The 27,648-nt window shown below is 63.6% G+C and overlaps 3 protein-coding genes across 4 annotated transcripts; 2 read left to right on the forward strand and 1 right to left on the reverse strand.

The window, feature by feature from the left end:
* CCHCR1 (coiled-coil alpha-helical rod protein 1) lies at positions 1–10,816 on the forward strand. 2 transcript variants are annotated; one of them, XM_065563119.1, is made up of 18 exons: positions 1–148; positions 498–684; positions 976–1,213; positions 1,341–1,893; positions 2,184–2,305; positions 2,391–2,508; positions 3,043–3,153; positions 3,291–3,434; positions 6,706–6,816; positions 7,488–7,594; positions 7,963–8,075; positions 8,416–8,494; positions 8,813–8,937; positions 9,120–9,308; positions 9,742–9,843; positions 9,968–10,119; positions 10,249–10,375; positions 10,614–10,816. In XM_065563119.1, exons 2-18 carry the CDS (start codon positions 615–617, stop codon positions 10,733–10,735), a joined length of 2,583 nt encoding a protein of 860 aa, XP_065419191.1. In that variant the 5' UTR covers positions 1–148; positions 498–614; the 3' UTR covers positions 10,736–10,816. The 2 variants fall into 2 exon arrangements, with proteins under 2 accessions (XP_065419191.1, XP_065419190.1); XM_065563118.1 differs by having other exon boundaries at positions 20–148; positions 583–684.
* Positions 10,817–13,161: 2,345 nt separating this feature from the next.
* TCF19 (transcription factor 19) lies at positions 13,162–17,853 on the forward strand. Its single transcript, XM_065563121.1, is given in 4 exon segments — positions 13,162–13,574; positions 14,940–15,220; positions 15,222–15,556; positions 16,291–17,853. Coding segments are annotated over 4 exon segments (1,260 nt in total). The 5' UTR covers positions 13,162–13,300; the 3' UTR covers positions 16,661–17,853.
* Positions 17,854–18,915: 1,062 nt separating this feature from the next.
* Positions 18,916–25,978, reverse strand: POU5F1 (POU class 5 homeobox 1). Its single transcript, XM_065563122.1, has 5 exons — positions 24,273–25,978; positions 22,692–22,803; positions 22,099–22,229; positions 21,161–21,322; positions 18,916–20,885 (listed from the first exon to the last, which is right to left on the reverse strand). The coding sequence occupies exons 1-5, from the start codon at positions 24,867–24,869 to the stop codon at positions 20,613–20,615; spliced, it is 1,275 nt and encodes a 424-aa protein (XP_065419194.1). The 5' UTR covers positions 24,870–25,978; the 3' UTR covers positions 18,916–20,612.
* Positions 25,979–27,648: the final 1,670 nt, after the last annotated feature.

Below are 27,648 nucleotides of genomic sequence, written 5' to 3' on the forward strand. Positions count from 1 at the left end.
GGGGCGAGCCTCGCTATGAGCCCGCCCCCTGTCCGCTGATTGGCTCGTTCGGGTTCCCGCGGGCCCGTCGCGCGAGGGGGGGCTGTTGGTCTCGCGAGATTTCCCCGCAGCCCAGAGTGGGGAGCTGGAGCAAGTCGGGTGTGGACAGGTGTGGACCCCGGACCAGCCTCCCGGCGTGCCCCGCGCGTGGGGAGGGGGGGGAACCAGACTCCCGGCGTGCCCCGCGCGAAGGGGTGGGGGGGACCAGACTCCCGGCGTGCCCCGCGGTTGGGGGGGGGGGGAACCAGACTCCCGGCGTGCCTCGCGCGTGTGGGGGGGGAACCAGACTCCCAGCGTGCCCCGCGCGGGAGGGGGGAACCAGACTCCCGGCGTGCCCCGCGCGAGGGGGGGGGAACCAGACTCCCGGCGTGCCCCGCGCGGGGGGGACTGTGGGGGATGGGAATGGGGGGGGATCTGCCTTGCTAGGTGCGGTGTGGCAGCTCAGGATGTTTTTGTAGGGTCTATCATAAGTCCCCAGGCTGCAGCAGCCGCCCGGTGGCACGTGGCCGGAGGAGAGAGACGAGCCAGTCTGTTCCCCTCTAGGGACGGGGAGTCGTCCGGCCGCCCGTGGGACAATGCACAAGAGGGAAGAATCCAGGGGTCACCTGGACCCACCAGCTGCCTTCGGAGCCCCCAGACCCCCCGGTAACATCCACAGCTCTGAGAGTCCCCTCAGCCCAGCACCACACACTGCCGTCCCGGACGCCAGGGTCCCATTCCATGTCCTGGTCTTCCTTCCCCTAGGGGCGAGTCCCATGCATTGTCATCCTGGATGCCTGGGTCCCATCCCCCATTTCCAGCATCCTAAGAATGAGCCCCATGCATTGCTATCCTGGACACCTGGGGCCCATTCCCCATCTCCAGCACCGTAGGGATGAGCCCCATGCATTGCCATTCCGGACGCCTGGGTCCCATTCCGTGTCATTTCTCCCATAGGTCCTAGGGGGCTGATCCCTCCCTCCCATTTCCAGAGCCGGTCGGCCCCTCCCCTGGCTGCTTCTGGAGCGGCGCCCTGGAGGGCCGGGCCGCCCTGCTGGCAGCCCCAGGAGCTCACGGACCTGAGGCAGGAGAACCAGCGCCTCCGAGATGAGCTGCACAGATGGGCAGCAGGGGGCGCCAGGGCACCCAGGGGGAGGGCAGGAGTGGAAACGGAGGAGCCTGGAGCCAGGACCAGGTAAAAGGCCGTATCCCATTCCCCACCCCCCTGAGCCAGCCAGTCTCTCCCCCGCCCTCCAGCAGCAGGATCGGAGCCAGTCCCCTAGAGGTGAAAAGCCCCACGTCCATCTCTCCCTCCCCTGCAGGTCCCTGGACAGGGAGGCAGAGCCCCCCGCTGCCCGTCACACCCTGGCCATATCCCAGCAGGCCGAGCTCATTTCCCACCAGCTCCACGAGATCCAGCGGCTGGAGGCGGAGCTAGCTGGGCTCCGAGCTGCCGCCCTCCAGCAGGAGGCCACGGTGGCCGCCAGGGAAAGCACCGTGGCCTGTCTGCAGGGGGAGCTGGAGCAGCTGAGGGGGAGGAGCCAGGCTGAGGGCGAGGCCCTGAGGGCGGAGCTAGAGGAGCAGAAGAGGCGTGGCCAGGCAGAAGTTACTGCCCTGAAGGCGGAGTTGGAAGAGCTGAGGAGGCGTGGCCAAGCGGAAACTAATGCCCTGAGGGCGGAGCTAGAGGAGCAGAGGAGGCGTGGCCAAGCAGAAGCTGATGCCCTGAGGGCGGAGCTAGAAGTGGCCGCTGAGCAGCACCAGCAGGAGCTGGCGGTGGCGCGGGGGGAGCTGCAGGCGGCGCTGGAGGAAGGGAAGGCCCAGACCCAGAGGGCGACAGAGCGCCTGCAGGGGGCGCTGGGGGAGCACCAGGCTGAGGTGAGTGGGGGGCTGGGAGCCAGGGCTCCTGGGTTCTATCCCAGCACTGGGAGGGGAATGGGGTCTGGTGGGTAGAGCAGGTGGGGCTGGGAGCCAGGACTCCTGGGTTCTATCCCAGCTCTGGGAGGGGAATGGGGTCTGGTGGGTAGAGCAGGTGGGGCTGGGAGCCAGGACTCCTGGGTTCTATCCCCGGCTCTGGGAGGGGAGTGGGGTCTGGTTGGTAGAGCAGGTGGGGCAAGGAGCCAGGACTCCTGGGTTCTCTTCCCACCCAGGTCCCTCTCTCCCCCCAGCTCTCCCGTCTCTGCGTGGCCCATGGGGCGGAAGTGGGCTCCCTGCGGCAGCGGGCCCTGCAGCTGGAGCAGGAGCTGGAGGCGAGGGGACGGGAGCGCCAGAGCCTGCAGGAGCAACTCAGGTAGGAACGGCTGCGGGATGGCGCCCCCTGGAGGCAGGAAGTCCCCGTCCCCATGTGTCAACCCCCTGTTTTCTCCCCCCCGCAGCACGGCCCAGGCGGAGCTGGCCTCCCAGCAGGCCCTGCTGCAGCAGCTGCGGACCTACGTGGGGGAGCAGGGGAGCGGGCTGGGCCCCGAGAGGCAGCAGCTACTCGGCCAGGTGCAGGTGAGGAGGGGGGGCTCTGGAGGGGCGAGCTACACATGGGCCGTTCCTATTGCGTCCTGCAGGGAGCAGGACTGATCCCCTCTCACCAGGGGGCGCTGACGCACATGGGGACAGGACCGATCCCCCCAGCAGGGGGCACTGACACACATGGGGGAGACAGGACTGATCCCCTCTCACCAGGGGGCGCTGACACACATGGGGGGGACAGGACCGATCCCCCCAGCAGGGGGCGCTGACACACATGGGGGGGAACAGGACTGATCCCCTCTCACCAGGAGGCGCTGACACACATGGGGGGGAACAGGACTGATCCCCTCTCACCAGGAGGCGCTGACACACATGGGGGGGGACAGGACCGATCCCCCCAGCAGGGGGCGCTGACACACATGGGGGGGAACAGGACTGATCCCCTCTCACCAGGAGGCGCTGACACACATGGGGACAGGACTGATCCCCCCAGCAGGGGGCACTGGCACACACAGGGACAAGACTGATCCCCAGCCGGGGGCGCTGACACCCTCCCCTCACCCCCAGCGCCTAGAAGGGGAGCGCGACGCCCTGAGGACGACGGCGGAGCTGCTGCAGCTCAGACTGGCCTCACTCAGCGACATCCTGGCCCTGCAGGAGCTGGAACTGACCAGGAAGGTAACGGCCCCCTGGCACCGCTGGGTCGCTCTCCCCTGGCACCCGGGGCTGGCCCAGTTCCCCAGGGCGGCTCTAGGGGGTGCTGTGCTGCGGGGGGCTGCGCTGTAGCCGGGCGTTGACCCAATGTCTCCCTCCAGCCCTGTGACCCCCTGCAGCCCGAGCCGGCCCAGAAGAGCCAGTCCCTGCTGAGCCGCTGGCGGGAGAAGGTCTTTGCCCTCATGGTGCAGCTCAGATCCCAGGAGCTCGGCCACGTGGACGCCACCAACCTGCTCCAGAGGAAGGTGAGGGCCTGCTGGAGGGGAGCAGGGTCTAGTGCTGGGATCCCGGACTCCTGGGTTCTATACTGGGGGAATTCTGCTCCAAAAAATGTAAAATTTGCACACAATGTTTGAAAATTCTCCCAAATTCTGCGTATTTGATTTGTCAAAATAACACAATAGAATCATGGCAGTTACAATTATTTTGGTCATTTATTTCAAACTATCCGTCAGCGAGTATGTCGGTAACGATACAGACCCAAGCAAAAAATATGCTGGTCATTTGTTTTGACAAATAGATTCCTTACGAGGCGTATTCATACACAACTTGGTTTGATTCTTCTAAATGACTCTACAGAGCTGTATTTCCTACCCCCGTCAGAAGCAGTGCAAACGCCTGGGGGAGTCAGGGGTAACGGAGGAGCTGAGGGAGAGGGAAGGAGCCAGGAGGGTGTTGGGTGTAGGTGGGAGGTTTTTCTTGGCAGGGGGGATTGTTAGGGAGTTGGGAAGACTCCCCCATGCAGACCCTGGCTGACCCCGAGCCTCTCCCATTCAGTCAGGCACATCTGCCCGTGTCCCTGCACCCCGCATCCCATGGGTCTCTGCAGCCCGCCGTCCCCAGGCTCAAAGCTGTCATCCCATGCCCCAGTCTGTGCCCCCCACTAGCCATTCTGAACCCCAGTCTGTGACCCCCAGTAGCCCTGTGTGCCCCGCTCTGTCCTAACCTGGCTCTGCCAGCAGTGATCAACTCCACTCCAGGGGAATTCTGCAGAACTGGGCATCGAATTTTGTATTTTCTGTCATAAAATACATTTTGTCTAAGAAGTGCTGCAGTCTGCCTTTTTCCCACCAGAGGGCGCTGTGGCGCTATAACGCAGCATAGAATCATGGGACTAGACAGGACCTCGAGAGGTCACTTAGTCCTGTCCCCTGCACTCATGGCAGGACTAAGTATTACCTAGACCATCCCTGGCAGGTGTTTGTCTGACCCTGCTCTTAAACATCCCCAGTGATGGAGATTCCACAACCTCCCTAGGCAATTTATTCCAGTGCTTAACCACCCTGACAGGAAGTTTTTCCTAATGTCCAACCTAAACCTCCCTTACTGCAATTTAAGCCCATTGCTTCTTGTCCTGTCCTCATTGGTTAAGAACAATTCTTCTCCCTCCTTCTTGTAACAACCTTTTATGTACTTGAAAACAGTTATCATGTCCCCTCTCAGTCTTCTCTTTTCCATACTAAACAGACCCAGTTTTTTCAATCTTGCCTCATAGGTCATGTTTTCTAGACCTTTCATCATTTTTGTTGCTCTTCTCTGGACTTTCTCCAATTTGTCCTCATCTTTCCTGAAATGTGGCACCCAGAACTGGACACAATACTCCAGTTGAGGCCTGATCAGTGCAGAGTAGAGCGGAAGAATGACTTCTTGTGTCTTGCTTACAACACTCCTGTTAATACATCCCAGAATGATGTTCGCTTTTTTTGCAATAGTGTTACACTGTTGACTCATATTTAGCTTGTGATCCACTATAATCCCCAGATCCCTTTCCGCAGTACTCCTTCCTAGGCAGTCATTTCCCATTCTGTATGTGCGCAACTGATTGTTCCTTCCTCAGTGGCGTACTTTGCATTTGTCCTTATTGAATTTCATCCTATTTTCCTCAGACCATTTCTCCAGTTTGTCCAGATCATTTTGAATTCTCATCCTGTCCTCCAAAGCACTTGCAACCCCTCCCAGCTTGGTATCGTCCACAAACTTTATAAGTGTGCTCTCTATGCCATTATCTAAATCGTTGATGAAGACATTGAAAAGAACCGGACCCAGAACTGATCCCTGTGGAACCCCACTCGTTATGCCCTTCCAGCATGACTGTGAACCGCTGATGATTTCTCTCTGGGAATGGTTTTCCAACCAGTTCTGCACCCACCTTATAGTAGCTCCATCTAGGTTGTATTTCCGTAGTTTGTTTATGAGAAGGTCATGCAAGACAGTATCAAAAGCTATATTCCCCGTCTACTACTTCCCCCCATCCACAAACTTTCTTTGACAGGGTAACGAGCCATCAGGTTGGTTTGACACGATTTGTTCTTGACAAATCCAGGCTGACTGTTACTTATCACCTTATTATCTTCAAGATGTTTGCAAATTGATTGCTTAGTTATTTGCTCCATTATCTTTCCAGGTACAGAGTTAAGCTGTAATTCCCCAGGTTGTCCTTATTTCCCTTTTTATAGATGGGCACTAGATTTGCCCTTTTCCAGTCTTCTGGAATGTCTCCCGTCTCCCATGACTTTTCAAAGATAATCGCTAATGGCTCAGATATCTCCTCAGTCAGCTCCTTGAGTATTCTAGGAGGCATTTCATCAGGCCCTGGTGACTTGAAGACATCTAATTTGTCCAAGTAATTTTTAACTTGTTCTTTCCCTATTTTAGCCCCTGATCCTACCCCGTTTTCACTGACATTCACTATGTTAGACGTCCAATCATCACCAGCCTTCTTGGTGAAAACCGAAACAAAAGTCATTAAGCACCTCTGTCATTTCCACACTTCGTTATTATTTCCCCCCCCCCCCCATTGAGTAACGGGCCTACCCTGTCCTTGGTCTTCCTCTTGATTCAAATGTATTTGTAGACTATTTTCTTGTTACCTTTATGTCTCTAGCTAGTTTGTTCTGGTTTTGTGCCTTGGCCTGTCTAATTTTGTCCCTACAGACTTGTGTTACTTGTTTATATTCAGCCTTTGTAATTTGACCTAGTTTCCACTTTTTGTAGGACTCTTTTTTGATTTTTAGATCACTGACGATCTCCTGGTTAAGCCAGGCTGGTCTCTTGCCAGACTTCCCATCTTTCCTGCGCAGTGGGATAGTTTGCTCTTGTGCCCTTAATCATGTCTCTTTGAAAAACTGCCAGCTGTCTTCAATTGTTTTTCCCCTTAGAGTTGCTTCCCATGGGATCTTACCTACCAGCTCCCTGAGTTTGCAGAAGTCGCCTTCTCGAAATCCATTGTCTTATTGTGCTGTTCTCCCTCCTACCATTCCTTACAATCATGAACTCTTCCATTTCATGGTCACTTTCACCCAACCTGCCTTCCACTTCCAAAGTCTCAGGAAACCAGCTGGCTGTTCTGGTGCCACAGCGCCCTCTGGTGGGCAGAAGGCGAAACTGCAGCGCTTCTTAGGCAAAATGTTTTTTGTGCGAGAAAATACAAAATTCTGCGAGACCGAGGGATTGGGCACGTCCGCCGATGCGCAGAACCCCCCCGGAGTAGTTCAGTCCCCCACGCTCTCGCTCTAGGTCTCAGAGCTGCAGGGCGAAGTGGAGTCGAGGGACCAGAAGGTGGCGCTGCTGCGTCACAGTCTTCAGGATAAAACAGCTGAGGCCGACATGGAACGAGTGAACAGCGAGGTTCGGGCCTGGCTCGAGGGTGCGGGAATGGGGCTTTTCCCCTCTAGGGGGCGCCGGCTCCCATCCGGCCCCAGGGCAGGGACTGGCTGGCTGAGGGGGGTGGGGAATGGCACCCCAGGGCAGGGACTGGCTGGCTGAGGGGGGTGGGGAATGGCACCCTGGGGCGTGCGCTGGCTGACTCGGGGGGTGGGGGATGGCACCCTGGGGCGTGCGCTGGCTGACTCAGGGGGTGGGGGATGGCACCCCAGGGCAGGGACTGGCTGACTCGGGGGGTGGGGGATGGCACCCTAGGGCAGGGACTGGCTGGCTGAGGGGGGTGGGGGATGGCACCCTAGGGCAGGGACTGGCTGGCTGAGGGGGGTGGGGGATGGCACCCCAGGGCAGGGACTGGCTGGCTGAGGAGGGTGGGGGATGGCACCCCGGGGCGGACGCTGGCTGGCTGAGGAGGGTGGGGAATGGCACCCCGGGGCAGACGCTGGCTGGCTCAGGGGGGTGGGGAATGGCACCCCGGGGCGGATGCTGGCTGAGGGGGGTGGGGAATGGCACCCCGGAGCGGGCGCTGGCTGAGGAGGGTGGGGAATGGCACCCCGAGGCGGACGCTGGCTGAGGAGGGTGGGGAATGGCACCCCAGGGCGGGCGCTGGCTGGGACTGGCGCTCTGCTCCCTTGCAGACGCTCCGGGCTGAGCTGTCCCACCGAGAGGACTCAGGGCAGCGTCTCCAGCACCGGGCGGAAGCGGCTGAGGGCGCCTTGCGGGGTCTTGTGGAGATCGTGAGGAGGTACCACTGGGGGGCGCTCTGCAGACAAACGGGGGGGCCCCGGGGAATAGAGGCTTTTCCCCTCTAGGGGGCACCGGCTTCGATCTGGCCCCACCAAGGATCCCTGGCTCTGATCTTGTCCCCCCATTAGCATGACCTTATAGCCAGCTGCTCCCGCCACACCCCTGCTACCCAGAATCCTTTGCTGCAGTGTTTTGGCATCTGTGGACCATCAGCGGCTGGGGCTGGTGTGATTGAGGTCACAACCTCGACTGTTCCCTCCTCCTCCCGTTCTGGGGTCGCAGGCCCGGCGGGTGGAAGGCCAAGTGTTTGATTGGTCAGGATGTGGAGGTCATGCCCTCTGACCCTCGGTCTTGTCCTGTCCACAGGCTCCATCAGCAGGTTGGTGGGCAGGAGGCGGAGCTGAAGGCGGCCGCATCGAACCTGGCAGGACTGGGAAACCGAGTCACCTTCGCCGCCAAGAGAGTCGACACCATCCAAGGTGAGAGGGACGAACCGGAGCAGTGAATCTGACCGATGGGCCCATCTACCCCGGTATCCCGCCTGCCCCAGGGCAGACCTACGGGCCTATCCAGCCCGGTGTCCTGGATCACATCTTCTGTGGGTCTCAATAGGATACATGATCCCTCTTCACTTCCTGTCCCAAACTTTTGAGCAGCGTCACTGTGCGGCTGTTGCCCAGCCACTCCACCCCAGAGGTGGCTGCATTTCAGCGCCAGATGGGCCATCCCCTGCAGCATCCCTGTGGGGCTGTTCCCAGCCGCCCCGCCCCAGAGCTGGCTGCATCTCTGAGCCATAACTCTACATCTGTGTGGTTGCAGGGCTGGTGTCTCGTAAAGTGGCCCTGGCTCGACTGCAGAGAGACGAGCAGCCCAAGGCCACTGGCTCGGAGAACGACGGGTGAGTCCTGTCCAGCCCCACCCCACCCTGGGGACGGGAACCAGCCAATGGCACAGCACTTATAGGGGTGCCACGAGGGAGTGGGGTCTAGTGGTTAGAGCTGGGGGGCTGGGAGCCAGGATTCCTGGGTTCTATCCCCAGCTCTGGGAGGGGTTTGGGGGCTGGTGGTTAGAGTGGGGGGGCTGGGAGCCAGGACTCCTGGGTTCTCTCCCTGGCTCTGGGAGGGGAGTGGGGTCCAGTGGTTAGAGCAAGGGGGGCTGGGAGCCAGGACTCCTTCAGGGGGCCGTCTGACTCCCTCATTCCCCCCTTCCCTTCCAGCCCGTCCCACGAGGCTCTCCGGGCCGAGCTGGCCCTGCTGCACCAGGAGCGGGACCATCTGGTGGCCGAGCTGAAGAAGGGGGCCCAGATCCTCGAGCAGCAGGTGGCCGAAGCCCGGGAGAAAGGTACGTGGGCTGGGTTGAGCTCAACGGTGCCGCCGGTGGCACAGGTGAAACCGCACCCGACAGTCTTTCCCCACCGCTGGCTAGGGTGCGGCCCCTACTGGCCACAGCTGGAAGTGCAGGGAGGAGGCCCAAGGTCCCGGCAGGTTAATAACACACCCGTCCCGTCTCCCATCTGGCCGCAGCGGAGCTGGAGCTGCGGGAGGCGACGCGGAGCCTGCAGGGGGCGCTGGAGCAGAAGGAGGCGGCGGAGCGGGAGCGGCGGCAGCAGCAGGGGCAGCTGGAGGGGGCGCAGCGGGAGCTGCGGGAGAGCCTGGAGGAGGCTGAGGGGCTGAGACGGGAACTGGCTGGGCTGCGGCCTGAATATGAGAGAGGTACGGGGAGGGCTGGGGGGGCGTACTGCAGGGAGCGGGGAGGGGGCCAGCGGGGGTGCCATGCGGGGAGGGGGGCGCCATGCTGTGGGGAGTGGAGTGGGAGGGGAAGCAGGGGGGGAGTCTACAGGGAGTGGGGTGGGGGCTTGGTGGTGGGTGCCGGGCTACGGGGAGTGTGGCGGGGATTCGGCAGGGGGCGCTGGGCTGCGGGGCAGGGGGATCAACAGGGGGTGCCATGTGGGGAGTGGGTCAGCAGGGGGCGCCATGCTGCGGGGATTGGGGCGGGGGAACAGTAGGGGGCTGTGGGGAGCGGAGCAGGGGGTGCTGGGCTGGGGCACGGGGGGCAGCAGGTGGCCCTCAGCTGCAGGGAGCTGTGGGGGTCAGAAGGGGGCGCTCTCCCCCGGCAGTCAGAGCTAACTCCCCCGTTCCCCCCCAGCCCTACAGGAGAAGGTGACGGAGGTGGAGACGCGGCTGCGTCAGGATCTCTCGGAGCTTGAGCAGCGGCTCAGCGAGGCCCGAAGGGAGCAGACGAAGGCCGGTGAGAGACGCCCCCGCCAGCGCCCCTCACTCCTGCCGCCCGGCTAGCCCAGGCTCCTCCCACGGCTCCCCTGCTGCCCCCTCACCCCCGCCCCGCCGCCCCCTCACCCGCCCTCTCCCCGCAGTGGTGGCCCTGCGTCAGGCCGAGCGCCAGGCGGCCCGGGACAGAGCCAGGAGCCAGGAGCTGGCGCGGCTGCAGGAGGAAGCCAAGCGGGAGGAGACGGGCCGACTGGGGACGCGGCTCCAGGCGCTGGAGAGAGACAAGAACCTGCTGATGGTAGGTGCTGGCTTGGGGGGTGCCCCTGCCAGAGCCCCCCAGTGCCTATCTGCAGCCCCTGCTGTCCCAGGCCTGGGCTCCCCCGGGAGCAACGCACACCCCCCTTCCTGACCCCGCCTCTCCCCCCAGGCCACACTGCGGCAGGAGGGGCTCCTGGCCCAGTACAAGCAGAACCGGCTGGCGGCCCGAGGGGAGCCAGGAGGGACCGGCCAGCAGCCACCGCTGGGGAAACCGGGAGCCCGGCCTCCCTCCAAAGGTACCGACCTGCCTCCAGCCCCGCGCTGGGATCCCACCCAGAGGCCTCCCACCCAAGTCCCTCCAGCCTGGGCTATGGCCCCCCCTAGAGTTTCCCTGCTAAGATCCCCCTGCCCCACCTGGGCTGTGACACCCCCCGCCACCTTCCCCTCCCTCCTTCCAGGATTCCCACCCAGGCGGGGCTATGGCCCCCCTACCCTCACCTGCTACGATCTCCCCCATGCTGATCTCCCCCTCAGAGACCCTGGCCGCGGTGCTGGACGACCTGCAGAGCCTCAGCACGGCCCTCCTGCGGGAGGAGGACGAGGAGACGCCGCCAGGGGAGGAAGGCAGCGCCGAGGATGAGGAGGGGCCGCCCTGATGGGGGGTGGGGGAGCTGCTCCCCATCTGGCGGCTGGTTTTCGTGGATGTGGAATAAAGATCATTTGAATTAAACACGAACATGTTCCTGTAGCTGTCTCCTGGCTCCTGCCCTGCCCCGCTCTAACCACTAGACCCCACTCCCCTCCCAGAGCTGGGAGAGAACCCAGGAGTCCTGGCTCCCAGCCCCCACTCCCCTCCCAGAGCTGGGAGAGAACCCAGGAGTCCTGGCTCCCACATACCTTGTTTGCAGCAAGGTGTGTGGGGGGAAATCCTGTGGATTTTGCATGCACACATACACACGCACCCCCATTAGCAGGTGCTGTTAATTACCCAAGTTTCTTAATGATTGGCCCCCTGCTGTTGCCTTGACCCCTTGTGTCCCCCAGCTGTTGGGACACACCCCATCTGCCGCCCCCACCCATGCTGCCCAGCAGGGACAGGGCCGATGTTAGGCCAGGCCCCCCCATGTGACGGGCTGCGCATCGGCCGGCTGGTCTCGCCATGGAGAAAGGGGGGGGCCCTCCCCCAAGTTAGCCCCTGGCGCCACAGGGGGGGCAGGGAGACGCCTGAACCCAGGGCTCCCTGCAGGCCAGGCCTGGGTGCTGGATCGGTGCCATGGGGCCCCTGCCGCCTCCCCCAGCCCAGCTGCTCCCCAATGACACCCCCCCCATTTCCTTTGTGAGGGGCGGGTCCCTTCTCTCCCCGTTTCCTATACACCCCCCCCCCCCCGAAAAACCCTGGGCCTGAGCCCCGCCCCTCTCAGCCCCTCCCCTCCCTGAGTCCTTCCACGGGCCCCTCCCAGTTCCTTCCCTCCCCGCCCCTCCCCCCACCTGGGCCCCGCCCCTCTCAGCCCCTCCCCTCCCTGAGACCTTCTCGGGGCCCCTTGCCCCTCCCCCCCACCTGGGCCCCGCCCCTCTCAGCCCCTCCCCTGGACCCCTCCCCTCCCAGTTCCTTCCCTGCCAGCCCTACCCCAGGCCCCGCCCCTCCCGGCCCCTCACCTGAGCTCCGCCCCTTTTCTCTCGGCTCCTCCCCCACCTGGGCCCATGCGCATGCGCGCCCACCTAACCGCCCGCCACAGTTTGAGGCGCTCGCGCTCCGGCCCCGCCCCACTCCTGTCAACTTCGGCCAATCAGGAGTCGCCCGCCGGCCCGCTCCCCACGTGATTTCGCAGTTCCGGCCAATCAGGGAGCGGCCGCCCAGGCCTGAGCCAATGAGAAGCAGCGGCCGCGCCCACCAGTCCCGTCCCAGCCAATCATCGGCCGACTCCCGAGGCAGCGCGCGCCGCACGGGAGCCCGGGCAGCGGCTGTGGCCGGCGGACGCTCAGCGCCGGGCCGGGACAAGGGGAGGGGGAAACCGGGGTCCGGAGCTACGTCACCGGGGGGACCCCGTTACCAAGGAGACCGGGGTCCAGGAACTGCGTCACTGGCGCGGCCCCGTTACCAAGGAAACCGGAGTCTCGGAGCTACGTCATTGGTGGTACCCCGTTACCAAGAGACCGGGGTCCCGGAGCTACGTCATTGGTGGTACCCCGTTACCAAGGAGACCGGGGTCCCGGAGCGACGTCACTGGGGGGACCCCGTTACCAAGGAGACCGGGGCCCCGAAGCTACGTCACCGGGGGACCCGGTTACCAGCAAGGCCTGGGTTCTAGAGCTGTGTTACAAAGGGGACTGTGTTGCTAAGGCGGCTGAAGTTCTAGATCCTTGTTGCCAAGGCGACCAGGGGTCATGCCCGCCAGCCTCGCTGCCCTGGGGGCCGGGGCGCTCTAGCGCTCCGTTGCTAGGAGACCAGGGTTCTAGAGTCCCAGCGCCGAGAGGAGGGGTCAGACAAGGGCTCGGGCTGCGCAGGAGCCTAGTTGCCAAGAGACGCAATGTTCTGGAGCCATTTTCCCATGGGGGGGCAGGTTTGCTAGATCGGCGTTCGTGAGAGGTTCTCGATCCTGAGGGCAGAGGGAACAGCTAGAGACACGTGGGGGGGTTCTAGAGCCATAGAGCACAGGGGCGGAGGGTCTAGAGCTGGGAAAGGGCCCTGCCAGGCTCCAGAACTGCCTTGCACAGGAAGGCAAAGGGGATCCGGAGCTGGGAAAGGGGGAGGGGTCCAACCTGTCGCTCTCACTCTATCTCAGCCTCCAAGACCCCCATGTTTTGGCTCCCCTGAGCCCCCAGGGGGTGGGATCGGTAGCAGGGTCCCCCCACCCCCTGCAGGGAGCCAGTGCACTCTAGCAGAGCCAGGGTGGGGAGACGATGCCGTGAGCTGTTGTGTTGTCAGCTAGATAACGAGGGAGGTAATGGGAGGGAATTAATTCCCCCCCCCCCCCATACACACACACACACGGGGCAGGAGAGGCTGGGGCAGGAGCTGGGTAAATTTCCAGCCACTGCTACCATGACTTGCTCCGGTCTCAGCCAGTAAACTGCTCAGAAGAATAGAACCCAGGAGTCCTGGCTCCCAGCCCCGCCTCCTCTAACCCACTAGACCCCACTCCCCTCCCAGAACTGGGATAGAACCCAGGAGTCCTGACTCCCAGCACTCCCTCCCCAATGCTGGGGAGAGGGAGCCGGCCATGCCGTCTGAGGCCCTGCCCTGCTTCCAGCTGCTGCGGATGGGCCCGGCCTGCCCGGGGGATGACCCGAACCGGGACCTGCACACCTTCCGGCCAGCCGGGCCGCACTGCACCTACCGGCTGGGGCGCCGGGCCGAGGTCTGCGACGTCCCCCTGGTGTCGGAGCGCAATCCGGGGCTGGTGTCCCGCGTCCACGCCGAGATCCACGCCGAGAGGGACCCGCACAGCACCGCCGGGGAGTGGCGGGTCTGCCTGGTGGACTGCAGCACCCACGGTGAGGGCTGGGGGGCGCTGTGCTGGGGGGAGCGCGGCGGGAACTCAGCAGGGGGCGCTCTGTCCTGGCAGTCAGCGCTGGCTCTAATGTCTTAACACTGTTGTTTTGGATCCCGGCTCAGTTAATTCCTTCCTCTGCACTTCGCATCAGAGACGATTCCCTTTTCACTTCCTGTTTAAAGCCTCGCCCAGGGCTGCTAGCCGCCGAGCCTCACCCCAGAGGCAGCTGCATTTCAGCCCCAGGCCAGTCATCCCAGTGCAGGGTCCCTGGGTGGCCACTAAACATGCCCCACCCCAGAGGTAGCTGCATGTCAGTGGCGACTGAGAAGATCCCAGAGGATAAGTTATCGCACACACAAAACCAATCCGCCCTCCCTCTCTGGGTTCTCCCCTCTGTCTAAGGCAGCGGTTCTGGGCTCGCGGGCTGCATGCGGCCCAGTTAGCACACAGCTGCCGGGCTGTGCTGGGTCCAGGCTCCCGGCTGTCTGGCGCAGTGCATCGGGGTCGCCAGCTGGCTCCGTGGGGTCCGGGGCTGCCGCCCAGCCCTACAGAGTCCAGGGTCTAGGGCTGCCAGACGGCCCCACGGGGTCCAGGGTCAGTGCTGGGGCTGTCGCCCGGCCCCACACAGCAGCATCTGGGGTCCCTGCCACCCAGTCCCCTGCCCAGGGCTCCACTCCTGGCCCCACTCTGTGGAGCAGTCTCTGGGCGGGAGGTGCTGGGCATAGGGTCTGTGTGTGTGTGGGGGGGGGGGTTGGGGAGGTAGGGGGGTGTTGTGGTTCTCAACCTGTGGACCAGGTAACCGGTAATAGGTTGAGAACCACTGATCTGAGGTATCTGTCTGTATATCCCTCACCCCCATACTCCTCTGTCTGTCTGTCTATCAGTCTATTCATCCCCATACACATCTACCTGTCTCTCTGTCTACCCCCATACACACCTGTCTGTCCGTCTGTCTTCATACACGTCTGTCTGTCTGTCTATCCATCCCCATACACACCTATCTGTCCGTCTGTCCCCATACACATCCGTCTATCTATCTATCTATCCATCCCCATACACACCTATCCATCTGTCTGTCCCCATATACGTCTGCCTGTCTATCTATCCATCCCCATATACCCCCATCTCTCTAATCTCTCTCCCCCAATAGCTATCATCTCTCCATCCATTTCTACCTCTACTCGTTTAATTAAAATTAAACCCCCTGGAAATTCCCTGACCCAAAGCTCTGGGCATGTCCCCCCCGTGAGCCCGGCGGTTCCTGTGAGCAGGACTCGCTCCCCTGTGGCCACTAGCCCACCCCCACGTCTGCTGGGGACCCCTGGCCTCCCCCTTCACCCCGCTCTCTCCTTCCCATCTCCGCCAGGCACCTACGTCAACGCGGTGCGGGTGCCCCGGGGCCGGCGCCTGGAGCTGAGCGACGGAGACCTGGTCACCTTCGGCCACCCGGACCCCGTGCCCGAGGGCTGTGCCCTGGCGCCCCCGCCTGGCGACTCGGAGTTCTGCTTCCTCTTCCAGAAGGTGCGGGTGCAGCCGCAGGATTTCGCCGCCATCACGGCCCCCAAGGCCCCCTGGCCGCTCCCCTGCGGCTTCAAACCCGTGCTGCCCGGCGGCAACCATCGCATCCGGCCGCTAGCCCGGCCCGCGGGGCCCCTCCCGCCCTTCCCGCCCCAAGGCCACCCTGATCCTCAGCTCCATCGGCAGCATCAGCAAGTTGAAGCCGCAGCCGCTGACGTTCACCCTGAGCCGGGGCCCGAGGTCGGAGCCGCCCGCCCGGCCCGGGGCCTCCAGGAGCCGTCGGAAGTCGGCCCACACGCTGCTCCCCGAGCTGGAGGACGAGGTGACCCGGCTGGACGAGGAGCAGTGGGCTTGTGAGCCGGATGGATACAGCTGCCAAAGCCCGCTGCGGAGGGTGCCGGAGGGGGCGGGGAGCGGCAGGGCGCAGCCGGACGCGCGACTGAAGGTCCAGGTCACGCCGAGTGGGTGAGTAGAGTCGGTTTCCCAGCATGCTCTGTGAAGGGGGCAGGATCACAGCACCTACATCTCCCCGGAAAGGGCCGGAGATTGCCCTGCTACCCTCAGCCATCATTGTCCGGCCAGTGTTATAGTTGGCACTGCCTGCGGTGCTCTGCCCCAGAGCTGGGTGCACGAAAGGCCCCAAACTTATAGTAAGGTGTGGGGGCTTCAGCCTGGCATCGGGACCTCTCAGGAGCCAACATGGATGAAGGGGGAGCCGTTGGGTTTAGCATTGAGGCAGCAATTGGCTTGTAGGGTCCTGTGATAACATGAGGGGCTAGGGGCTAGTAGAGCCAGCCAGTGTTCCCTAGAGGGGACAGGCCCCGGGCCCCATTCCCCGCCACCCTGAGCCAGCCAGTCCCCACCCTGGGGCTGGATGAGAGCCAGCACCCCCTAGAGGGGACAGGCCCCGGGCCCCATTCCCCCGCCGCCCTGAGCCAGCCAGTCCCCACCCTGGGGCTGGATGAGAGCCAGCGCTCCCTAGAGGGGACAGGCCCTGGACCCCATTCCCCATCCCCCTGAGCCAGCCAGTCACCGCCCTGGGGCTGGATGAGAGCCAGCGCTCCCTAGAGGGGGACAGGCCCTGGACCCCATTCCCCGTCCCCCGGAGCCAGCCAGTCCCCACCCTGGGGCTGGATGAGAGCCGGTGCCCCCTAGAGGGGGGAGGCCCGGCGTCGCTCACCTCTCCCGTCCCGTTGCAGGAAGCGGCGGGGGCGGCCACGGAAGCACCCACTGCGTGACACCTGCCAGGTGTTCTCGCAAACGCTGCTGGCGGCGGAGCCCTGCGCGGCCCCGCGCTGCCACCTGCCCCAGGACGAGACGGTGCAGTGGGTGCAGTGTGACGGCTGCGACGCCTGGTTCCACGTGGCCTGCGTGGGCTGCAGCTACAGCGCCGTCCAGGAGGCCGACTTCCGCTGCGGGGGGCTGCCGCACGTAGCCGCGGGGCAGGGGGGGAACGGAGCACGGGGCGGCCAGGAGACCGGAGACTGTGCAAGATGGGCAGGGAGTGGTGAAACCGTGCCAGGCGATTGGGAGCGCACAGACAGCGACTGGTTAAACCGTGCCAGGTGATTGTGAGTGCACAGACAGTGACTGGTGAAACCGTGCCAGGCGATTGTGCGTGCAGGCAGTGACTGGTGAAACCATGCCAGGCAATTGTGCACTTACAAGCAGCGACAGGTGAAACATGACACATTAGAAGGGACTGGTGAAATCGTGGGAAACAAGCAATGACTGGTGAAATTGTGCCAGGTGATTGTGCACGCACAGGCAGTGGCGGGTGAAAACATGCACACCCGCACAGCGGCTAGTGACGCCATGCCAGCCAAGTGGAGACGGGGTGAAAACAGCTGAGGAGCGTGAAGCAAGAAACGTAAGCCGGGCACGTGGCTGGCGATGGAAACAAGAGATGCCTGGCTCATGACTTGTGCAAAAGTGCAAACACGATTGTGCAAACCTGGGAGCCGAGCACATCCCCCTGGGCTGGGATTTCTGTCCCCCCACAGGGGAGCAGGGAATGGGACACAGGGCCTTTCCCCTCTATGGGGCACTAGCTCCACAATCCAGCCCCAGCGCACGTGAGCCGTGGCTTGTGAAAATGTGCCCGGCAGGTTAGAGCCAATGGAGCGTCGACACGTGAGCAGCACCTCACGCTGACCGTGCCGGGCTATCGCTCCCAATCTGGCTGGGCGTTTGCCCGGTGCCTCATCAGAGCATTTGGCAGTCGTGCGCAGCACGAGCATTGAAGCAGACGACTCGCAGAGATTACACGCGGCCCTCGTGACAAAGCAAGAGATGTGCAGCCTCGCACGAGGAGATGACCTGGCCGTTTCCACGCCCACGGGGACTCCAGGAGGGCATCCAAGACACACACACACACACCCCGTGCGATTGAATCCTCTGCCAGCCTTTACACCCTATTCCCTTCCTTCTTTCCGTAGCAGCCGCTTCTCCATGTGCCTGGATTTCCCCGTGCGAACAATCCCAATCACCATGGCGCCCACGGAGCCGCTTCCCCGCTCCCTTCTTCCTTCCCGGGGAGGGGAGACGGAAAAGAAGGGAGTGAAAACGCGCCGGAAAGGCCAGAAACACTGGATTTTTCAGCCTGTTCCTAAAACGGGGTTCTTCTTCCTGTTCCTAAACCGGACCTTTCCTGCTCACGACACTGGTGAATGGCTCTCCCACCTGCCACAGATCCACCTCTCCCCTGGGTTATTTTTTCCTTCTTTGGCTCTGGCACCAAAAAAAAAAAAAAAAGCGTTTCTAACCAATCACCTGTTCGTTTTTCTCCACCCTCCTGCTCCACTTGTGCCCATTGCAGTCTAACGTGCGCCGCAGAACCAACCCCCAGCGAATGGTTTGTGCATAACTCCCGCCCACTCTGAATTTGCTGCAGCAGAGTGTGCCTAGCTCCCTCCTCAGCTACTGCGCACCTGCTGGCGGGAGGCTGGTATTGCAAGCCTGGGAATTGACCCCCCCCGGAGGCAGAAGCCAAGAGGTGCACCCCCAGAGGGGAAGTGTGGCTCGGGAGGCAGGGAGTTGGGAGACCAAGACCCCCCCCCCCCAATAGGATTTATTCTGTCGCCTGTAGTTCGGGCCCATTCCCTGCTGGCCACAGCGGTCGCTTCCCTGGATCGGGTCCTACACAACCAAACCAAAGCTGCAGGCAGCTCTCTGCCTAGCCCGGGTTCAGGTGGGGAGGGGAGTGGGGCCTAGTGGTTAGAGGGGGGGGGCTGGGAGCCAGGACTCCTGGGTTCTCTCTCTTGCTGCCCCCATGATCTGAGCTTCAGTCTTTTCCTGTTACACCCGCCCCAGTGAGAAGAGGCAGTGTCAGGGCTGCGGCGCTAGCCCAGGGTGGGGGGTTTCCTGGGTGGGGAGGTAACCATGGCCCGGTGGCCTTGGGGGGTTAAATCCTGCCCGGCAAGGCCCCTCCCTGAGTCAGCGGCTGGGGTTCTGGGTCCCACCTTAGCTTCCCTGCTGGAGCTGGGAGCCACACGCTGTCTCCCACTCCATGCAGCAGGGTGTGGTACCGTCACACTGCGAACTCTGCCTGGGAAACTAGAGGGGGCGCTGTCCCTGGCTCTGAGTGATGGACCTCTGTGCATCTGGGCTGCAGGGGGCGGGGCAGGGGGTGCTGGGCTGCAGGGGGCGGGGGCTCAGCAGGGGGTGCTGGGCTGCAGGGGCTGGGGCGGGAGCTCAGCAGGGGGTGCTGGGCTGCAGGGAACGGGGCAGGAGGGGGCGCTGGGCTGCAGGGAGCAGGGCAGAAGAGGATGTTCTTCCCCATGTTACAAAGCCGGACACGGACACCACAAGTTGTTTGGGTAACAAGTCATTTAATAAGGCACCAAGAGGCGGGCGCGAGTGCGCAGCAGCTTCCCGTCAAGACACGGCCCCGGATTCTCGCTCCCGCCCAGTAAAACCCAAATCACTTTCCCCACATCCGATTCAGCAGGGGAAAAAAAAAAGAGAGAAAAGATTGGAGGGAAGCAGGTGGCAGGGATGCAGCCAGAGGGGTGAGGACCCACTCGCCTCCTGCTGGAGAAAAAGAGTCTTACACTATTTACACCATTCCCTAAAAAAGAGCTACAAAGTCTAGAGGAACATGGCTGATCTAGAATCCACCCCCCGAGGTTCCTGGGATGGGAGATGGGGGGCTGTGGGGACCCTGGGGGTTGTTGCGGAGCAGCCGGACACTCCGGATGCTGGAGGGGGTTGTGTGGTTTTGGAGTCATGGTGGTTCTAAACTCCTGTCCTGGTTCTGGAGTCACTGTGGGTCTAGACTTGACACGTGTTGGTTCTGGAATCACCCTGGTTCAGTATCATGATGGCTTTGGCAAAGGGAGCAAGGTTCTAGACTTACTGTACTTGTTCTAGAGTCAAAGAGCTGCTGTGGCTCTGGACCATCCCCCCTGCAACCTGAGGTTCCTGAAGGGGACATAAGGTTTGGACACCCCTGCTCTAGACCCTCCATGGGTGAAGGCCTCCAAAGTGGGTGACTGGGCTCTAGAGCCAGAGTGGTTAGTCTAGATCAGTGGTTCTCAAACTGTGGGTTGGGCTCAGGCTTTAGCTCCTCCACCCGGGGCAGTGGGAATCAGGTGGACTCAGGCTTCAGTTCCCCCCTCTTGGGGTCATGTAGTAATTTTTATGGTCAGAAGGGGGTCACAGTGCAATGAAGTTTGAGAAGCCTGGTCTAGATCACGTACACATAGGTTGACAGAAGATCACCGTGATGGAGTCCTAGTTTCACCAGGATGTTCTAGAGCGCCTACAGACTGAAGGGCTACACTGGAGGTTCTAGATCAACACCCAGAGGCTCTCAACAGGGGTGGCCTGATTCTAAAGCATTCATGGTTGTACTAGAACCCTCCCACCTTGAAGGGCCAATGTTTTGGATTCCACAAGGTTCTAGATCCCTGACCTGCAGCCCAAGATACCTGAAAGGAGCTGACAGGAATTGAGCCACCAGAACTTTCTTAGCTATTCTAGACCTATAAAGATATTACAGGACTTTCTGGCATCACATGTTGAGATACCTAGAACACCAGCAGCTCCAGATTGTCCACTGAGAGACTGTAGCTGTTCTAGACCTCAGATGGCTGGGACATGGTGGGTTCTAGAACACATTGAGAACATCCCACTTCTAGAGCCAGCCTGGTTGGGAGTGTTTGCGGTCCAGAGCCTCTGGAGCCAAGATGGGGTGCTGGCTCGAGAATCCTTGCTTGGGCTAGACAAGGCTGATCTAGAACCATTCCTTCCCCCTGCATTGGGTTGTTTCGTGCATTGAGGCCTTTCAGACTTGGGGGGAGATTTGCCTGTAAATAAAAAGGTACCCACAATGCCTTGCCTTAAAATTAAAAATGGGGGGAGAGGTGTGCAAATCACCCCCCTCCTGGGAAATTTACCCACAATCCTTTGCCATAAAGTTAAGGGGGGGTGTTTCCAGTTAAAATTCCCTGTCCTGCCACAAGCCTGTCAGTGTCTGCCCCCTGCCAGGTCCGCCTGCCCCACCCACACCCCCAGGCGTTCAGGTGGAGTGCATGGGGTGGCCCATGAGGGGGGGTCCTGGGGGAGTGGGGTCAAAGGGCTCCCCCCCGTGGTGGAACTGGGGCACGTAGAGGGTGGCGAAGGCGGCGGCGTTGTAACCCTGGGGGGGCGGGGGATGGTGCCCCATGGGAGGCCCTGGCAGCTGGGCGGGGGGAGCGAAGGGCAGGGCCCCCCCCTCGCAGTCGTCACGGACGGAGCAGCCCCCGCTGCGCTTCCCCTTCTGCCGGCGGTTGCAGAACCAGACACGGACCACCTGGGCGGGGGGACAGACGGACGGATGTCAGCACCATGGGACGGACTGTCCCCACGCCCCTTCCCCACAGACCGCCTGTGCCCCTGCCCCCCACAGCTCCCCCATGGACCGCACCCTCCCCAAACCCTTAACCCACAGCCCTCCATGCACACAGGTCCCCTATGTGCTGCACCCTCCTCTACCTAGCCCCCTAACCCGCAGCCCCCCATGCCCCTCTCCCACATAGCCCCCGCCCATGCACACAGCCCCCCCACACCTTAGCCCCTGGGACTCACGTCCTTGTCGAGGTGCAGGTCGTGGGCGATGTGGGCGATCTCCTGTAGGCTGGGCTTGGGGCAGCGCAGGAAGTAGCTCTCAAGGGAGCCCCGCGCCGCTGTCTCGATGCTGGTTCGCTTCCGCTTGCGGGCCTGGAGCAGGGCGCTCTCCATGCTGCACATCTGGGGGACAGGTGGGGGCCCCCCCACAGAGTCACCTCAGCACCTTGACTCAACCCGTCCCCCCACAGTGCCCCCAAATCACCCCGTCCCCCCGCAGAGTCACCGCAGCGCCTCGACTCACCCCGTCCCCCCGCAGCACCCCCAAATCACCCCGTCCCCCCGCAGACTCACTGCAGCTCCCCGACTCACCCTGTCCCCCCGCAGCACCCCCAAATCATCCCGTCCCCCCTCAGTCACCACAGCGCCTTGACTCACCCCATCCCCCAGCAGTCACCACAGCACCTAGACTTACCCCATCCCCCGTCCCCCCGCAGAGTCACCCCAGCACCTCGACTGACCCCATCCCCTCACAGAGTCACCACAGAAGGCCATTGCCCCCTTGGCACATCAACCCCCACACTCACCCCACCTGCGCCTGCCCCTGGCTCCTCTATTTCCCCCACAGAGTCACCCCAGCACCCCCAGGACTCCCCTGAGTCACCCAAGTATCCCACCCAGCCCTAGTCCCTCCCAGAGTCAACCCAGCGCCCCCCGTTTCCCTCCCCAAGTCACACCAGCAGCCCCCCAGCAGGCCGTTGCCCCCCATCACACCAACCCACTCACCCCAGCCCCCCCAGAGCAGGGCACCATCCCCCCACAGTCACCCCAACCCCCCACAACCTCCCCCCCAAACACACAGCAGGCCGTCGCCTCACCCGGTCCCCAACATGCCAACCACCCTTTGGGCCCAGCCCCCCGCTCTCGCCCCACAGGTGCCCCCCCAAAATCCCACCCACCTCCTGCAGGTTGGCGTTGCCGTCGGCCTCGTCCAGCCAGCGCTGAAGCAGCGGCTTCAGCTTGCACATGTTCTTGAAGCTGAGCTGCAGGGCCTCGAAGCGGCAGATGGTCGTCTGGCTGAACATCTTCCCTGCGGGGTGCGAGGGGGGGTTCAGAGCCCAGGGCGGGGGGCAGCCCCCCCCCAGCCATCTCACTGCGGGGGGGAGCCCCTTCCCTCCGAACGGACCCGGCGTCCGGGCCCCTCCCTCACACCCCCTTGGAAATGGGCCCAGGTGTCCAGGGACATCCCCCATCCTGTGAACGGAGCCCGGCATCTGGGCCCCTCCCCCCCACCCCCTTGGAAATGGGCCCCGGTGTCCAGGGACACCCCCCTGCCCTGTGAACAGACCCTGGCATCCGGGACCCTCCCTCACACCACTTTGGAAATGAACTCAGGTGTCTAGGGACACCCTCACGTCTCAGAAGGAACCCCGGCGTCCTGGTGAACCCCCCCCCCCCCCCAGGAGAAACAGCACCCTGGCATCCCCCAGGCCCATCCAGGAATGGACCCCGGCGTCCTGGTGCCCCCCCCTCCCCCCGCAATGACACCCACCGTACAGCACGCCCAGGGCCAGCCCCACGTCAGCCTGCGTGAACCCCAGCGTGATCCGCTTGTGCTTCAGCTCCTTGGCAAACTGCTCCATCTCCTCCGTGCTCGGGGTCTCCTGGAGGAGGGGACAGGGCCTGTCAGTAGGGAGAGGCAGGGAGAGAACCCAGGAGTCCTGGCTCCCAGCCCTGCCCCCGCTCTAACCACTAGACCCCACACCCCTCCCAGCTCCAGGGGATAGAACCCAGGAGTCCTGGCTCCCAGCCCTGCCCCTGCTCTAACCACTAGACACTACTTCCCTCCCAGAGCTGGGGACAGTCCGCAGGGCTGGGCTAGCAGGAGGCTGTGGGTCTGGAGTGAGGGGCACCAGCAGAACTAGGGTGGGGGGAGTTTCCAGTCTGGAGCCAGGGCTCTGGCCTGGCCGATCGTCCTGCAGGAATCTGACCGCCCCAGTCCAGGGACTGAGGACACAGATGGAGCCCAGGTAACAACTGCCCCAGACGAGCGGATTGAATCTTTGTGAAGAGATTGTCCATTCCTGACACACCCAGAGCCCCTCCCCAACTAGCCAGGGAGAGAACCCAGGAGTTCTGGCTCCCCCCCCCCCCCCCCCGCCCCGCCCTAACCACCAGATCCCACTCCCCTCCCAGAGCCAGGAGAGAGCCCAGGAGTTCTGGCTCCCAGCCCCCCCGCTCTAATCACTAGCCCCCACTCCTCTCCCAGAGCTGGGGAGAGAACCCAGGAGTCCTGGCTCCCAGCCCCCCCTGCTCTAACCCGCTAGCCCCCACTCCTTTCCCAGAGCCGGGGAGTGAACCCAGGAGTCCTGGCTCCTGCCCCTGTGTTTGGAGACCTGGGGCACTGCATGGATGATCTGTTCCCATCACCCAGGCAATGGCCCCATCGCTCAGGAATGAGAACGACCCCACACCTGTCTGACCAGCTCTGCAGCCACCTCTGGGGAACAGCAGCTGGGTGACACCCTCCCACCTTTGGGACAAGAAGGGAAGTTGTGTCCTGGCTCCCAGCCCAGCCCACTCTAACCACCAGCCCCCACTCCCCTCCCTAAGCCAGGAGAGAACCCAGGAGTCCTGGTTCCCAGCACCCCACCCTGCTCTAACCACTGGCCCCCACTCCCCTCCCTGAGCCAGGAGAGAACCCAGGAGTCCTGGCTCCCAGCCCCCCCCGCTCTAACCACCAGCCCCCTCTTCCCTCTCAGAGCCAGGGAGAGAACCCAGGAATCCTGGCTCCAGCCCCCTTGAGCTGGGGAGTGGGGCCAGGCCAGTGCGCTCTAGGGGGAATTCACAGGTGATTGTAAATCAGGGAGGGGTCCCAATTAGAGAGCAGGAACATATCTTCCTTTGGGGCAGCCGGACACAGAGCCCAGCCTGAAGGGGGGAGGGGGCTGGGAGCCAGGACTCTACTCCACTTCCTGTCCCAAACTCTGCCCAGCTGAGATGTGACGGGATCTGCTGGGATCTCTCTAGCACCACAGGGTGGAGCCAGCAGAGATCCCGAGGGACCCAGTCCGTAGCTCAGGGGATCTGCTGGGATCTCGCCCAGTCGTAGAGCCGTAGAGCCCGTCCATACCTCGTCCCCGCTCTCGGCCTCCTCCACCTTGACCTCGCCGGGGGCCGCCGGCGCTCCAGGGCTGCCCCCGCTGCCATCACTCTGGGGGCTGCTGGCCCCGCTGCCCTCGCCCCCCTCGCCCGCGGGGCCAGCAGGCGGTGGGGGCAGGGCGGCCGGGGGGCGGGCAGTGGCCTGGGGCAGGAAGCAGCCCCCCCAGGCCTGGGCCGGGTGCCCGTACATGGGACCCTGTTGGCCGCACTCCCGCTCCGTCTTGACGTCAGGCTTCAGGCCTTCGTAGGCCGCAGCGGGCTGGGCGGGGCCGTAGGGGGGCGGCCAGCCCTCCCCGCCCATAGGGAAGGGGCACCAGGCGCGGAGCAGGGCCTGGTGCCCGGGGGGGTCCCCCGGCTGCGTTTCCAGGAGCCCCCCCTGCGGCCCGTAGTCCAGCCGGTAGCCGTAGCCCTGCCCGGGGGCCGCCCCATTGTAGGCCTCAGGCAGGAAGCTGCCGGGCCCCTCGTGGGGCGCCCCGTTGGCCGGGCCCGGCGGGACGGCGTCCAGGTGCAGGCCCTGCCCCGCCAAGGGGTACGGGCGCCCCAGTTCCTGCCCCACGTGGCCAGCCATGGTGACGGGCCTGGGGACGCAGGGAGTTGGCCACCTCGAGGGCACAGCTCGGTCCACGGGCACCAGGCCGAGGGGGCGGCGGGACCCAGGCGTCCGGGGTGAAGCTCTGCGGTGGTGGGACCCAGGCGTCTGAGCTGCAACTCAGCCACCAAGGGACCCAGGCGTCCGGGGTGAAGCTAAGCCGGTGGTGGGACCCAGGCGTCCGGGGGAGGCAGCTAAGCCGGCGGTGGGACCCAGGCGTCTGGGGTGAAGCTAAGCTGGTGGTGGGACCCAGGCGTCCAGGGGGTGAAGCTCTGCCGGTGGTGGGACCCAGGCGTCCAGGGGGTGCAGCTAAGCCAGTGGTGGGACCCAGGCGTCCGGGGGGGTGCAGCTAACTCGGCAGTGGGACCCAGGCGTCCGGGCTGCAGCTCAGCCAGCGAGGGACCCAGGCGTCCGGGGTGAAGCTAAGCCAGTGGTGGGACCCAGGCGTCCGGGGGGTGCAGCTAAGCCAGTGGTGGGACCCAGGCGTCCAAGGGGTGCAGGTAGGCCAGCGAGGGACCCAGGCGTCCGGGGGTGTGCAGCTAAGTCAGCAGTGGGACCCAGGCGTCCGGGGTGAATCTCAGCTGGTGAGGGACCCAGGCGTCCGGGAGAATTTGGCTCCTACCTCCTGTGCTGTCCTGGCCAAGATTACGTCGGAGGAGCTGGTAAGAACCCAGGCGACCGGGAGATTCTGGCCCCTAAATCCCTGCCAAGGCGAAGTCCAGGAGGAACCCAGGCGTCCGGGGAAAGTTCAGGGGTGGAAACCAGGCGTTCAGAAGGAGCTCAGGCGACCCAGGCGTCCGGGACAACGGAGCTCCCGCTCCTCGGCCCCCCGGACAAGCAGTGAAACCCAAGGGCGGGTGGAGGGAACCCAGGCGTCCGAGAGAAGGTAGTCCCCACTCCTCTGACCTCCTAGTTGCCCGGTGGACCCAAGGGGGGCTGGAGGGAACCCAGGCGTCCGAGAAAAGGTAGTCCCCACTCCTCTGACCTCCTAGCTGCCCGGTGGACCCAAGGGGGGCTGGAGGGAACCCAGGCGTCCGGGAGAAGCTGGACCCCAGCCAGCAGCAGCTCCTGCCTCTGCGCCAGTGCTGTCCCCCCCTCCCCCGTTAACCCCTCCCTGGCCGGGCCCCACCCCAGCCATTGGCTGCCCCCCTCCCTTCCCCGCTTCAGCTCCAAGGAGCCGGCCCCTCCCACCCGGATCAAAGCCAGGGGCTCTGCCAAGGCCGCCCCCCCCCCCCCGCTAAGTGCCCCATCGCCGCTCAATGGGTCCCACTTAGCTCCAGACAATGGCCCCGGGGCCTGCCGGGGGGGGGGGGGCACTGAGAGTGGGGGGCAGGACTCCTGGGGTCTCCGGGAGAGGAGGGGCTGGGAGCCCTATCCCTGGCTGGGGGGGGGGGGAGTGGGGTCTGGTGGTTAGAGCAGTGAGGGGCTGGGAGCCAGGACTCCTGGGTTCTCTCCCTGGCTATGGGAGGGAAGCGGGGGCTAGTGGTTAGAGCGGGTGGTGGAGGCTGGGAGCCAGGACTCCTGGGTTCTCTCCCTGGCTCTGGGAGGGAAGCGGGGGCTAGTGGTTAGAGCGGGTGGTGGAGGCTGGGAGCCAGGACTCCTGGGTTCTCTCCCTGGCTATGGGAGGGAAGTGGGGGCTAGTGGTTAGAGCGGGTGGTGGAGGCTGGGAGCCAGGACTCCTGGGTTGCCCCCCTGGCTCTGGTCGGGGTGGAGGTAGGATGAGTGAAGTGGGGCACAAAAGGGTGAAATCACTGACTTGACCTTCAAGGACAGCTCAGAAAGTCAATGGCGGAACCCAGGCGTCCTGGCTCCCAGCCCCCCTCAGCCCGGCCGATCGACCCCACTCCCTGGCCCTGCAGCGGACTTTGGGGGCGGGTGGTTCACGGCCAAGGGCTGGGGGGGGGAGCAGGCAGCGGAGGCGGCCAGGAAGCCAGCCCCCCGGGGGAGCCATCAAAGTCCGGCCTGCCCCATTGAAGTGAGAGCCGGACGCTTAGCAAGAGAATGGCTTTGATACATTGTGTGGGGCGGGGGGGGGGGGCACCAGGGGGGCGGGGGAGGGGCTGGGTTTATCTCCCGTTGGTTTCGGTCGGGTTTTGATCACTCAGCAGCCTGTGATGGGCGTGAGCCGGGCGGGGCTGTCTGCGGGGCTGGGAGCCAGGACTCCTGAGTTCTCTCCCTGGCTCGGGGAGGGGAGTGGGGTCTAGTGGTTAGAGCAGGGGGGATGGGAGCCAGGACTCCTGGGTTCTCTCCCTGGCTCTGGGAGGGGAGTGGGGTCTAGTGGTTAGAGCAGGGGGGGCTGGGAGCCGGGACTCCTGGGTTCTCTCCCTGGCTCGGGGAGGGGAGTGGGGTCTAGTGGTTAGAGCAAGGGGGCTGGGAGCCAGGACTCCTGGGTTCTCTCCCTGGCTTGGGGAGGGGAGGGGAGCTGGTGGGTTAGAGCAGGGGGTGCTGAGAGCCAGGACTCCTGGGTTCTCTCCCTGGCTCTGGGAGGGGAGTGGGGTCTAGTGGTTAGAGCAGGGGGGGCTGAGAGCCAGGACTCCTGGGTTCTCACCCTGGCTCGGGGAGGTGAGGGGAGCGGAGCTGGTGGGTTAGAGCAGGGGGGCTGGGAGCCAGGACTCCTGGGATCTCCCGGCTGGGCGGGGCAGGGTTTGGCCCCCCAGCACTTAGCAGGCCGTTGGGGGGTGAATGCCCCGGCCCGGGCGCTATTGTGGCCGGGATGGCCAGTGACACACTCAGCTATTCAGGTATCAATGGCCCAACC

Source organism: Chrysemys picta, chromosome 12 (assembly GCF_011386835.1).
Source record: "Chrysemys picta bellii isolate R12L10 chromosome 12, ASM1138683v2, whole genome shotgun sequence".
Taxonomy (NCBI): Eukaryota; Metazoa; Chordata; order Testudines; family Emydidae; genus Chrysemys; species Chrysemys picta.

What these genes read in the sequence shown, in the direction of transcription:
- POU5F1 (XM_065563122.1), bottom strand. Translation starts at nt 24,869, where the DNA reads ATGGCTGGCCACGTGGGGCAGGAACTGGGGCGCCCGTACCCCTTGGCG. An exon ending in GGCCCTGGGCGTGCTGTACG is followed by an intron (nt 22,230 to 22,691) that starts GTGGGTGTCATT and finishes CGCACCCCGCAG; the next exon opens with GGAAGATGTTCAGCCAGACG. An exon ending in GCAACGCCAACCTGCAGGAG is followed by an intron (nt 21,323 to 22,098) that starts GTGGGTGGGATT and finishes CCTGTCCCCCAG; the next exon opens with ATGTGCAGCATGGAGAGCGC.
- CCHCR1 (XM_065563119.1), top strand. Translation starts at nt 615, where the DNA reads ATGCACAAGAGGGAAGAATCCAGGGGTCACCTGGACCCACCAGCTGCC. An exon ending in AGCTACTCGGCCAGGTGCAG is followed by an intron (nt 2,509 to 3,042) that starts GTGAGGAGGGGG and finishes CCTCACCCCCAG; the next exon opens with CGCCTAGAAGGGGAGCGCGA. An exon ending in ACTGGCTCGGAGAACGACGG is followed by an intron (nt 8,495 to 8,812) that starts GTGAGTCCTGTC and finishes CTTCCCTTCCAG; the next exon opens with CCCGTCCCACGAGGCTCTCC.